At 32.6% G+C, this 13,041-nt stretch overlaps 1 protein-coding gene across 6 annotated transcripts in view; it reads left to right on the top strand.

Moving 5' to 3' along the window:
- LOC106881212 (condensin-2 complex subunit G2) overlaps window positions 1-13,041 on the top strand; it is a 241,358-nt gene that overhangs the window by 84,059 nt on the left and 144,258 nt on the right. For all 6 annotated transcript variants that reach the window (XM_089351031.1, XM_089351034.1, XM_089351033.1 and 3 more), the window contains one exon: window positions 4,408-4,505. In XM_089351031.1, the coding sequence (XP_089207157.1) occupies window positions 4,408-4,505 (98 nt within the window). The remainder of the gene's footprint in view (window positions 1-4,407; window positions 4,506-13,041) is intronic.

The following is a 13,041-nucleotide window of genomic DNA, read 5'->3' as shown; positions in this document are numbered from 1 at the left end:
GAATATTCTAGATTGTTAGAGAATGTTCGAATCAACTGTCATTGATTCCCAACAAATATTTTGTGGGCTTGTGAAATCTGAGAATGTTCGAATCAACTGTCATTGATTCCCAACAAATATTTTGTGGGCTTGTGAAATCTGTTTCAAATAGCGTTGCCTACAGAGGTATAAAACTGCAATGTTCAGTTCTTCCGTTCCTTAATAGCCCCATCATCAATGACAAAAACCTGAAATATGTAAAGACATTCATATATTTGCCAAGTAGAGTGAAGTTAACTGCCTCTCTTGGTGATGAAATAGTAAACTGCATTGCCAAACCTGCAAATGCTTTTGTCAAATTTTACCATTGTCTGTGGGGCAGATAGGAATCTTATTAAAAAGAATAATTCATGTGTACCAAGCTGTAGTCCTTTCTATTCTCTCATATGGATCAGGATCTTGGGTGCCCTATTTTTCACATATCAACCAGCTTGATGTTTTTGGGCATTTGCAGGTACAACCTGAATGATAGAATTTTGAACATGACCTAATTTCTAAAGGTAAAATTTTTAGTATTGAATCTTTTCTTTTGCAATCCTAATTAAGATGGATTGATCATGTCATCAAAATGAGTGGCAGCAGAATTCCAAAAGCCAACTCCATGATGAAAGAAGTATAGGAAGACCATGGCTAAGGTACAGGTATAAGTTCAAAGCTAACCTGAAAATGATAAAGATTCTCCCAGAAACATTTGAAAAAAATGCATTGAATTGCAGTGAGTGGAGGAGAACTTGCTATAAAACCATAAAGAACTATGAGTTGAGCTGTTTGGATCCTCTTAAAGAATGACAAAGGCCAGCCGCTTTGTATAACAAACCATTTGTATGTCCAATCTGTGGATTTGTTTGTAAATGTCATAAGAGCTTAAACAAAAATATGCATTAAATTCAACAGGAGAATCCATGACACACACACACACACACACACACACACACACACACACACACACACACACACACACACACACACACACACACTCACTCAAGTTTCCTTGTCTATTCTATTCTTCCCTTATCCATCCAATCTTTAGGAAGAAGAGTGAATACTCAAAACCTTAAAGACATTTCCTTTTATATCCCCATTTCGTGAGTGTCAAACTAATACCAACTTTGTGTTTCTTTTTGACCTTGAATTTATGTTGTTGTTTGTGACCTTTGAGCTATATATGTGTGGTGTGTTCACATTATGTAATAGTTGTATATGACTTCCACTGTCATACAAGCAGTGTCAGTCATTTCCAATACTCTATGAGAACATATCTGTCTGTAGGGAAATATTACCTTGCTTAGAAACAGCTGAGGGTTGGCAGCAGGAAAGGCATCCAGCTGTAGAAAATCTTCCCCTAAACTCCATCTAATCCATGCTAGCATGGAAAAGTGGATGTTAAAAAGATGATGAGAAATGTTTAATTGGAAGGTGGGTACCATTTATGCTAAAAGCATTTCCTTTATAGAGTAATGCTTTATTTCTTTGTTTGAGCATTATATATCTAGTCCAATATTATTAGAATTTGATCCACGGACACATGTTATTGATCTGTATGATGTCGTCCTCTGCACTCTCATAAATATTGGCATTCATAGATAAATTTGTGAATGTAAATCAGGCTGATGTCTACGTTGGGTTTTCAAACATAGAGATGTTATATAAGCATTTTCTAGTTTTTCAGTCTAAGGATGGTAACTCCTGACCAATTAAAGCATATCACATATTTTGTAGAATGTATAAAATAGTTCCAATGTGATTTGATGACAATTTCAAATAAAATGATGTTAAGGTGTCTGTTAAAGAAGTCAAAAATATGAACAAAAGAGTTTGAAAAAGACATGTAATGTAAAAACTGGACTAAACTGTATTTATATAAAACCCCAGAAGGACATTGAAAACAAATAGTAAGTCTTGATTTTTGTTGCATTTATGCAACTAAATATATTCAAGTAAAAGAGAAGATCTTATAATAATTCTTTTTGTCATTACATTACTTAGCCCATCAATAACGCTTTCATGTGATTAGAGAAAAAGAGTATAAGGTGAAAAGTGAGGCAGAAAGAGAGAGAGAGAAAAGACAGAGAAGCATCCATGATATGTGGTAGGGGGGATGTAATATTTATTACACGGTTAAAGAAGTTGGTTGAAGGCAGTGATACAAAGAAGAGTTAGGACTATAATTTTAGCAGAGGGGTGATGTTCTGAAGGCAGGGAGAGAGAGAGAGATGGTGGTGGAGGTGGCGATGGTGACTGCATAGTGAAAAGTAATGTTTTTAAAAATTGAGCTAAGCTTTTTGTATTACCTATCACTTAATGCATGCACATCCCAAACTTGCCATTCCAGAAAGAAACCAGTTTCCTGTTTGCCTGTCATATACAATGACTATCAATGAATCACAAGGGCAGACATTTGATGAAGTGGCGCTGTTCTTGCCTGAACCTGTATTTGGCCATGGTCAGCTATATGTTGCATTCTCAAGGGCTTGAAAATTTTCTGATGTGAGAGTCAAAGTTATCAACACTGACAAAAAGGGAAAAGAAGAGGAAAAACTTACACAAAGAAAATAGTCTGCAAATAAATATTGGATTAAAAGGTGTATGCAAATTGAAATGTGTATTGGTTCTGACTCATCGCCTTGGCTTATAATTTAGCAACGATGTAGTTTTCAGGGTATGCCATGTTGCATTAAATTTTTATCCCCATGAAATTGTGACCCCTATATTTTACATATAAAATAATTTTTTTTACTATAAAACTTTTGTTTTCTTGGTATGAAATTTTGACCATGTAAATTTTAAAATCTAATTTTTTCTGATTATGGGAAAAATGGAAAAATAAGAGCGAATATTTATTTTATGAGTGCTATGTATTAAGTCTATAAAATTGTGCATAAAGTATCATCATCATCATCATCATCGTTTAACGTCCGCTTTCCATGCTAGCATGGGTTGGACGATTTGACTGAGGAAAAGTATATATATAAAATGCATTAAGTAATCATCGTATTTCAATTTCCTTCACTTTTTAATGAATAGCAGATGAGCGACTTATCTTTTGATACAGACACAACACAGGCTACACTTTCAGGCTTTTTGGATAAAGTTTTCAGGAAAACCCAATAGGTTCACTATTAATTCCATAAAATATTCACAGGTCACTGTAGTAAATTATATTCTATTGATTAAGAAACCAATGAGTTTTCTAAAAACTTTCATTTAATGTTGTTGAATTCAACAAAAGTATCTCTAAATAAGAGTGTAATGAATCAGTTCTATAAAGGACTTCATTCCTAATCACCTTTCCTCTTCATCATCATTGTTTAATATATGTCTTCCATGCTGGCTTGTGTTGGACAGATTGACAGGATCTAACAAGTCGGGAGACCACAGTGATCTCCAATGTCTTCTTTGGCATGTTTTTATGACTGGATGCCCCTTCTGATGTGAACCACATTACAGAGTGTGCCTTGACTCTGGCTTGAGTGAAGGTCACCAAGTAACTTGCAACTTCTCACTAAAGTTGTAATTTATTTATGAACTTCTTTATGATAGCTGTTCATGAAAGAGGGAACTAAGATTTAGTTTAGAATAAATAAAACTGTTTTTTACCTATGTAGAAAGTAGTTCAGAAGTATTTTCCCTATTCTAGGGCATAGGTTAGCAACAACTGGAAACTTATTTTTGTGTGACAATAAAGTTAACCATCAAACTCAAGTGTACACTCTTTATCTCTTGAAATTAATTTCTCCAGAAATAACCAATATGTAACTTCAACATTTTAAGCATTAGTCCAAATTAAAAACTATTATAAATATCCATCTGGAGAATATATCATTAGATTATAAATCTGATTAGTCTGGTAGTATGTAGAAAAAACTTGTGTTTTGATAGACAATGTGCAATTTTTTCACTTATATATTATAAATTAAGTTTTTATTATATTTTTGTACTTGGTAAAATATAAATAGACTGCCAAATCAGAATCTTTTCCTTTGTTAATAGAGAAATTCATCTTACTGATGATGATATACTTTAGTTTTTAAAACTGTTACGTGATTGAAATTGTTTTCAACAACTTTACTGCATTTTCAGTCATTTAAAAAATTTTCCAAATAGCTTAATAGGTTTAAAAAATTTTATTTTTAAATATTTTCTTTTGTTTCTTTTTTAAGAGCTGTGAGTGGGTGGATAGGATGGGGGCATTACTTTATTTCTGAGACCACATTACAAATGTAACTGACAAGATATTTCATTTTTCTTTCATTATTAGCATATTTTAGAGTGATTGTTAGAATTTTATGGTTGAAATTAAAGTTGAAATTATAAATGAATTATGTTAGAAAACATGCTATAACTGTTTTTTTTCTGTTTTATTTGTAGTTTCTTTCATTGTGTTATTGTGCTCATGTATTCTTCGCTATGTACGTGATAAGAAGCATGCCACTGATGATTCCATTCTTGACAGTGAAATGCCTAAGGTAAATATCATCCGACACACATAAAATAATTCTATGTGTTTCATTTAAATTTTAAAGTAATCATGAATTTAGAATTGTTTCACAAAACAACTATATCCCATTTCTTTATACATAAGTATTTCTTTTAAGGTTCTTGCATTAATCTGTACAGGTAAAATCAGTGAAATGTAAAGAAATTAAAATTTGTTTAGCTATCACCTTGTATGAGTTATTAGTTAATGGTAAAAGTTTCATTCAGTTTCTTCTATTACCATTAACATTTTGCATAGTGGTTACTATTTGGAACACTTGAATTGTAATCAACAAGAATCGTTGGGTTTTCAGTCATGAGGATAATTAATTGGGTCAATTAATTGAATGGATGTGTGTTGCATTCAAGAAGTAATGTGGAGGGCAGCTTCAGCCAAGTTCCTCACAAGCAAAAGCATAGGTATAAATTTTCTAGGAGAGTAACAGTGATGGGGTAGGCACACTTGTGGGCATACTTCTAGCAGAGAAATAGGTCAATAAGGTGATTGAGGTAGTCACAGTGTGCGATAGGGTACTTAAGCTTAGACTAATTTTGCAGAGTAGTATAGCAACAATTAGCTCTGCTTATGCATTCGCCACCAACTAGGTCTACCAAAGTAGGTTGGAAGAAAGATAAAAGAAAAACAGTTTATTTAAATGTTCAAACCTGTTCTGAAAGGAAATAACAGCAATAATATAACAACCAGCAAATAAGGTGGATTAAAAAATATCTGTAGCATATAAATATAAACAGGTTACAGAATATCAGTGTGCCTGGCAAACTGTGATGCATGTGGATTGGTTAAAAAGGTATTCTAAATATTCAGTTTATTGGAGCGTTCTAAGAGATACTACAGTTGTCAAGAACACAACAGTCATTTAAAGCACATTTGAAATTTCATGATTACACTATGTATGAAAGCGCTAATTTAAATTTATGAGCATTTTTTTAAATGTTAGAATACCATAAAAAATGTGATCATGTTTTAACTTTATTCAACTATATATTATCCTATACACATTCACACAAATTTGAAACAATATATATATATATATATATATATATATATATATATATATATATATATATATATATATACATATATATATATATATATACATATAAAAAATCAAAATAAGCAACACGGATTTTAAAGATGATTGCAGTACGCACGTTTCATGCTACTCCATTTATTTAAGTAATGCGAGCATTACATTAAATGCAATAAGTAGAGCAATCTTCAGCTGCACGAAAATGTAGAAAATTACAGTAGAATAGACATATTATAATTGTGGCAACATTTCAAATCCAAGTGGGAAGAAGAATACATAAAAATCCATCTTGACATAGCCAAGGCTATCAGGCTAGTAATTGGTTCTAGGTAGAATTCTAACTGTCTCTGATTTTATTGTCTCTTATCTAGTAGTTATAGTATAAGGGGCAATCACTTCTAAGGAAAGGGAAGGTGTAAGCATTATACATGGATATGGTTATAAAGGTTTCTCTGGTCAGAGTGGCAGCACTATTATAGGTTGGGGTTTTTCTACTACTATTATAAAGTTGAGGAATTAAACCTAAGCATATAGGTTAACAGGGCTTTTTCTTTAGTCTGAATAGGGCATCAGTATTGTTTTACAGATATCAATACCAGTTTAAACAATATTTTAATAATAAGAAGTATGTTAATAATAAAATGTAATGTAATTAGTTTATACAAAAATCATGAAGTAATGTCAATATTGAATTCAGAGGCTATAGATAAGGTGTAAAGTCTAAGAATATTATATATATTGGGCTCAGGAAAACTATTTTGAATTATTTTTAAAATGATTTTAAAATTTAAGCTGATATATATAATAATACTATTTTGGAGACACATGAAAGGTAAGCTTTATTTTTATAATGTAAAGAATAATTAGTATAGGATTTATATAGTTTATAATAATGGGCTTATTATGGTTTAAGGGACAAAAAAAGAAAAAGGATATTAGGAATTAACAAGGACATCTAATACAGAAACATGATAATTGATTACTAGTTTAATTAGTCAGGAACTTGTTTTAAGACTAACATGGGCTAATTAAGGAATATTAATTAAATAAGGATTAGATTTATTTTGGGCATAAGGATTAGATTTATTTAAGTTAAAAATACAAAATAAACAAGACACTATCCCTGCAAGCCCTGAAATAATGTAATAATAATAATGATCCTTTTAGAGTCAAACATTTAAAAAAAAAAAAAAAAATTCAAATTAGGGGAACTAATTAAAACCATTTAGAACTTATGAAATTTCCTATTCTTATAAGCTATATAGGGTTAAGATCCATATTAAGAAAGTGGTGTGAAAAAATATCTTTCATGGAGTAAAGTTGAAATCTTATTTATCACAAGAAGATTATATGTTAAGGTGAGAGATCAGAAATATATGTTCTAAAGGTTCAATTTCCAATTTAAAATATGTGCTAATTAATAGCCCTAGATGACCATGGTAGAAGTTAAAATACTATATTTTGATAATTTTAACTACTTTTTAAAAAATTTAAAAGTGCGAGTAGAGCAGTGTACACACAATACCCTAAGGTCTAATCTATTATTGATTAGATTAGGATTATTTCTAAGTTTAAAAATTTCATATATTTCCATAGAACATAATTCACATCCATATCTACTATTTCTATAAGGTTGAGCTTTTCTTATAATTTCCCATTTAAGGCTAAAATTAATGCCATTATCTTTTAACTCCCAAATTTTACTTGCTAATGTCGTACTATTTGCCTTATGTCTTAGTCTAAAAGAAGACTTATGGTTATATATTCTCTGTTTCACATTAATACTACATCCTATGTAAATATAATTCTCGGTTATTGTACTTATAATGCATCTGTACATTACGTTACGGGTGCAACAATTTCCTAATAACGGACAATGGGACTTATTTCCAAAGTTGCACCTAGTGGTGCTATCAACCCCACCTATATTATTTCTAATATCTCTATTATTATTATTACAATTGTTTACACTAATATTATTTATCAATTCATCAATTCTATTAGGTATATTTTGATCATTTCCATCATTATTTAACCCGTTTCCTGATGTGCTATCAGTTAGAATTATTCCTCCAACATTAGGCATATTGATATTATATGAACTAGGTCCCTGATTCCTATTATTTTCATTGGAGTTGAGCCTATCATCAACTTCAGTTAAACTCTCAACCTCAATACTGCTGCATTCTATTTGTTGGTTAAAATTATGGTTGGCAGGACTAAGCATATTATTATTATCCTCATAATTTCCATTGTCACTGTTATTTTCACTTCTATTTATATAATTATTAGCAATATTCTTTTTGGTATTTGTTAGATTACTAATTATATTCATATAACCATATCCACTATTCTTAACTTCATTTATTCTAGCTGACCTAATGTTCTTTTTGTTTAACCTAGCTATGATTGTACCTACATTAGGAAGGGTAGAGTAAGAAATTCGGACTGTATGACAAGAAAAAATTCTACTATATCTGTGGGAAGAAGGGAAAATTTTTTGTAAAATATTCATAAATCTTTTGTAAATATTTGTGGATATTGCACAGTTGAAAGGGATATTTAACCAGATAGAGTTTTTATTTTTTCTCTTAAATTTATTGTGTGGGTGAATATGGGGTATACTTCCCAGAATAATATTATTATTATGATTGGAGTACTTTTTATTTATATTATTAGTTTCGCCATTACTAGATACTAACACAGGTTTATTACTAGTGTTAGCATGTAGTCTACTATTAAAATGTACTTTATTATTTTTCTTATTAGTTAAATTTTTAGGCATATAGGGTTGCTTTTTATTTGGTCCATTATTATTACTACTTAAGTTATTAGGCTTGTTATAACATCTATGATTATTATTATTATTATTATTATTATTATTGATATATTTAATTCTAATTCAAACTACTATAATGTGGCTTTGTCTAAAGCTGGATATGACCAGAAAATTTCTTTCCTTGGTCTTGGTAGGCCATCTCTTCTTGATACAGATAATAATAATAATAATAATAATAGCAATAATAGTAATAATAATAATAAAACTCCGAGTTTCGGATGCCAGGGTGGGAGCCCACGCCAACATCTCTTCAGTTATCCGGTCAATTGAAAATTCCTGTGAAAAATGACCGTTATAAACAAAGGGAAATTACTGTGTAGTGACAAGGTCAAAACGCATCTAAAACTGCGTATATTATTCCATGCACGCATATATCCATATACGCACGTACATATCTCTATATACGCACACATATATCTACATACGCATGCATCCACGCGCACACTCACAAGCACGCACATATAAAGTTCCTTGTACGTGTCTATAAGCATACAGGAAAAAAGTTTGGAGGGCAGAAAACAAAAATATGTGTGGAAAAATACTAAAACATTAATCCTATAATTATGTAAAAACCATAAAAATAATTAAGAATATTAAAAAATATAAAATCCAGGTAAAAAAGGTGAAAAGCTTATACATAGACAATATAGAAACCTATCAGTACAGTCCCATCAGCAGGTCCTATCAGTAAAAATATAAAAAAATATATAAGAAATGTAAGTAATAATTATAGAGAGATAAAAAGCTTATAGATAGATACAAAAATAGAAAGCAAGTCCAATCAGTAAACTCAGGAGGACCAAAAACGTAGCAAATATTTGGTCACATGTGGACATGATCCGAAAAGTTCAGTCTTTGAATTTAGACATGTGGTGGGGTCTAAGCTGCCTCTCCAGATGAGCCATCTTTCAATATCACATAGACCGCATCTTCCGCTGCCGCTGGTGTAAGGTTTACACTTGGCTTGGATCTTCCAATGGATGTTGTAACTGACACCTTTATCTTTTAAAGACCATATATGACTGGATAATTTTGTCGTTTTTCTTTTGTCCCAGTGCCTGAAACTCAAAGTGTGATTATTGAATCTGGCCTTGAAATTACCCTCCGTGAGGCCCACGTATTTCTTCGTGGAAACTACGTCCTTAGTGGATACAGAATTTACGGTGGCTTCATAAATGATGGTTTCGGACATGCAAGCTCCATTTAGCGGGCACAAGTTTTTATCTTTGCATATTGCGGCTTTTGTGTGTTGTGTGCGATTATGTTCTTAAAATTAGCAGTTGAGCTGAAACTGATTTTTAAGGTATGTCTGTTGAAGATCTTTCTATAAATATGGTTAACTGGAAAGTGTCTGTCTATCAATGCCAAGAAATATCTGCCTTTATTAAAGGTCACTTCGGGTGAGTAGGGGTGTGTGAACCAGATGATTTTCCTATTCCTATGCTTTCTTCTCTTTGCTACTGGACTCGTGGTAGGTGTATAGGTTATTCCCTCGTTAAAACCACTATCTTTTAGAGCCTTCTTATTATATACTGGGGCAATGCTATTAAAAATGTCCCTATTGGAGGAGAGGCTAGAAATTCTTTTGCTAATGTTTTTAACTAAATTTTTAAACACTATGTGGGGATGGCAGGAACCCACATTGATGTAACTAAGTCTATCGTTGGACTTCCTATAAGGTTTATAAATATTCTTATTTAGATCTAGGGACACATCTAGGTAGTTGACAACCGTCAGGTTGGTATCTGTAGTTATGCTTAAGACCGAAGGTTTTCATCAACCGATCTTGTGCTGGTCCATTGGTATTAGCAGTTAAAGCTAGAGCATCATCTTTATAAATTGCGAAGTGTTCGTTAGGAAAAGTCTTGCACAACGTATCTAGTAGGAATAGTCCAATAAGATCGAATATATGCCTGCTCCATCATATGACCCCCATGCTTACATCGAAAGTACCCTCTGTATCGGTAGTCTTGACCCACTCTGCGTTCTCGCTGAAGAGTAAAGTCTTTCTAGCATGGAAAATTATGACTTTATCTTGTGTACTGATTTCTATAAATCCGCTTGCGAAGGTAAGGGCTTTCTAGCAGTTCTTTGAAGATAGAAGCATAAAAATCGACAATATCGAACTGCGTAAATCTCACATTATTCTTATTCTTAATAGCTTTAAACCAGTCAATGACTTCTATATTATTAGACCATTGTACTAACCTAGTGGCATTCCTGACTTCCACATTGATTTTCCCTAAAATTTCTTTACTAATAATGCCAAGCTCTGATTTAGCTGGGTTAATAAGCCTACACTTAGGATTGGATAGGAAGTTCTCTTTATGGTCTTTGATAGTTATAAAGGGCTTTTTTGTGGGGGAGGACCACTATTTTTTTAAATCTAATTTGAGTCTGGCGGCGATATTACTAGCTTCTTTATTAATATCGTTATAGGTTTGTGGTCTAGCCTGGAGGAGATTTATTACCTAAATTTAATAACAATAAATACAAAGTGGGGTGATAGTACATACCACATGTAAAGTGGCGGTTAACTAGTGAGTATGTTGGTAGGTAAAAAAAGTAACTAAAATTAATAAAAAGGATGAAATGAATGAAACGAGCTGAATGTGTGTTTCTTCCAATGCTGGCATCTGTATGCTCTCTGTTATCCGGTTCACTAAATTATTCTTGGAGAACAGAATGTGGAATAGCTCCAAATTACAGAGAGGACAAAAATCTTTACCCTTGTCGTAGGGTATTGAGGTAGCCAGTATTGACCATTCTAAAGAGAATTGCTTATTGCAGTTCTTAAGTTTCCAGATTAACTTACTAAGACCGGTACTATTATATTTATTCCTATCCCTAAAAGTTGAGTAATGGTTAGAGATTCTCCTAGATACCTGCAAAGAAGAGCAACCTATGTAATGCAAGACCTCTGTGTTAGTCGTTACCTTACATTGATAGACCACATTTTTGGTCCTAGCATTCACACTCATAAACTTGATTCTATTACAATTAGATTCCGAGATACTAATCTTATTGTTGTGATAGTTATTGTTATATTTACTAATGTTGTACTTATTACCTATATTTTTGTCTAAATAACTATTGCTACCATAGGAGTGTGTTGTATTACTGGAGTAATTGTTATTATTATTATTATTATCATTACTATTATTATCATAATTGGTATAGCTGTCTAGATGCGAATCTAAAAGTCTAAAATTATGGGAAGAAATTATTTGTAGCATATTTTTTGTATTAGAAAACCCAAATCTAACCTTATGTGTGTTGATGATTGGGTAATAGTGAGAATCCCTAGGAAAGTTCTGATTCACCGCGTCGCGGAACTGCAAAACCAAATTGGATTTAACTTGTTTCCCAAATGGGACGATGAACCAGATGTTGTCATCAGATTTAGGTGCAGTGTAGGTATTGCTAAAGAATTTAAGTTTTTTGTTTTTATTAAGGTGTTTAGAGCCGGTTAAGCCTCCTCTTTTATGTGAACGATTATAAGTAAGTGCCTCTTTCTCATTAAAGTGAGAAGAAGGGGAAGAAATAGAATTGAATTTATCCCTGCTGGTAGTGCTAATATCTTGCTGTACAAATGTTGAAAGATCACTAAATGAATTAATGTGTCTTACTTTGTCTTTGTAATCTGCCTTCAATAAGGCTGAATTATAAAAGTCAGCCTCTTTATTGAAAATGTGGGAGTTAGAGGAAAGTTTAGAAAGTCTAAGTGAAATACTCTTAACTAAATTACTGGTGATTGACCTTGGGTGGTTACTAAAAGGGCTTATGTATAAATAATGAACATGAAGGTTTAGATACCTGTGGAGTATCTCCTTCTTCCATTATAATTGTTTTGGAATGGGTCACCGATTTGTGATGTCCGTGTGAAGCGAGGGGATAAGAATGGCTTCTTAGTACATCACACGGTCAATACAATAAATATAAATAGAACAATGCATATATGTGCCAGAGAGAAATAAGAGACACAACCAGGTAGAATGTTTAAGAGAAGATTTATTGATATGTTAACATGTCTGATTGTGTATATCATATATACAGAATAATAGACAGGCTGTCATAAGAATAAGATGTATGCCTGTGTATGTAAGCATAGACGTATGTGTGTTAACAACATATAAAGATGGCGATGAAGGAGAGACAGTGAAAGAGTCTACAGCCATCGAAGTGAGGAGTAAGTTCATAGACACAAGAATGATAAACACCAGTTCATAGTCAATTAAACATGATAGTTGAAATACTGTATCAAGAAGTTGTGGCGATGAGGCAGAGTCGGTTGCAGTACATGTCGCACGTGAAGTTGTGGCTGTGATGTTGCTGCATGGGTCACTTGGTACAGGAGTTCTCGCAGGTTGTATATTTGCTGTTGATCCATGGTGAATTAGTTCACGAACAGTGCAGTGTTGTAACCTGGGCAAATACGTAGAGAGATGTTGATGTTAGGATGAATGGTGGCGATAGAGATGGAGTGGTGAGTCCCACGTGGCTGCTGTTGTGTTGTCACCGGAACTGGCGGTGTCTTGTGTGATCAGTGGCTAGACCTTAAAAGGTTTGAAACCAAAGACATCGAGACAAGGAAAAGTTAGGTTTTTTTATAAGGAGTTGTAGGCTCAGCTGAGG

The sequence above is a fragment of the Octopus bimaculoides genome, chromosome 4 (genome assembly GCF_046866305.1).
Source record: "Octopus bimaculoides isolate indiv1 chromosome 4, ASM4686630v1, whole genome shotgun sequence".
Classification (NCBI taxonomy): domain Eukaryota; kingdom Metazoa; phylum Mollusca; class Cephalopoda; order Octopoda; family Octopodidae; genus Octopus; species Octopus bimaculoides.
This window is presented reverse-complemented; position numbering and strand designations above follow the sequence as displayed.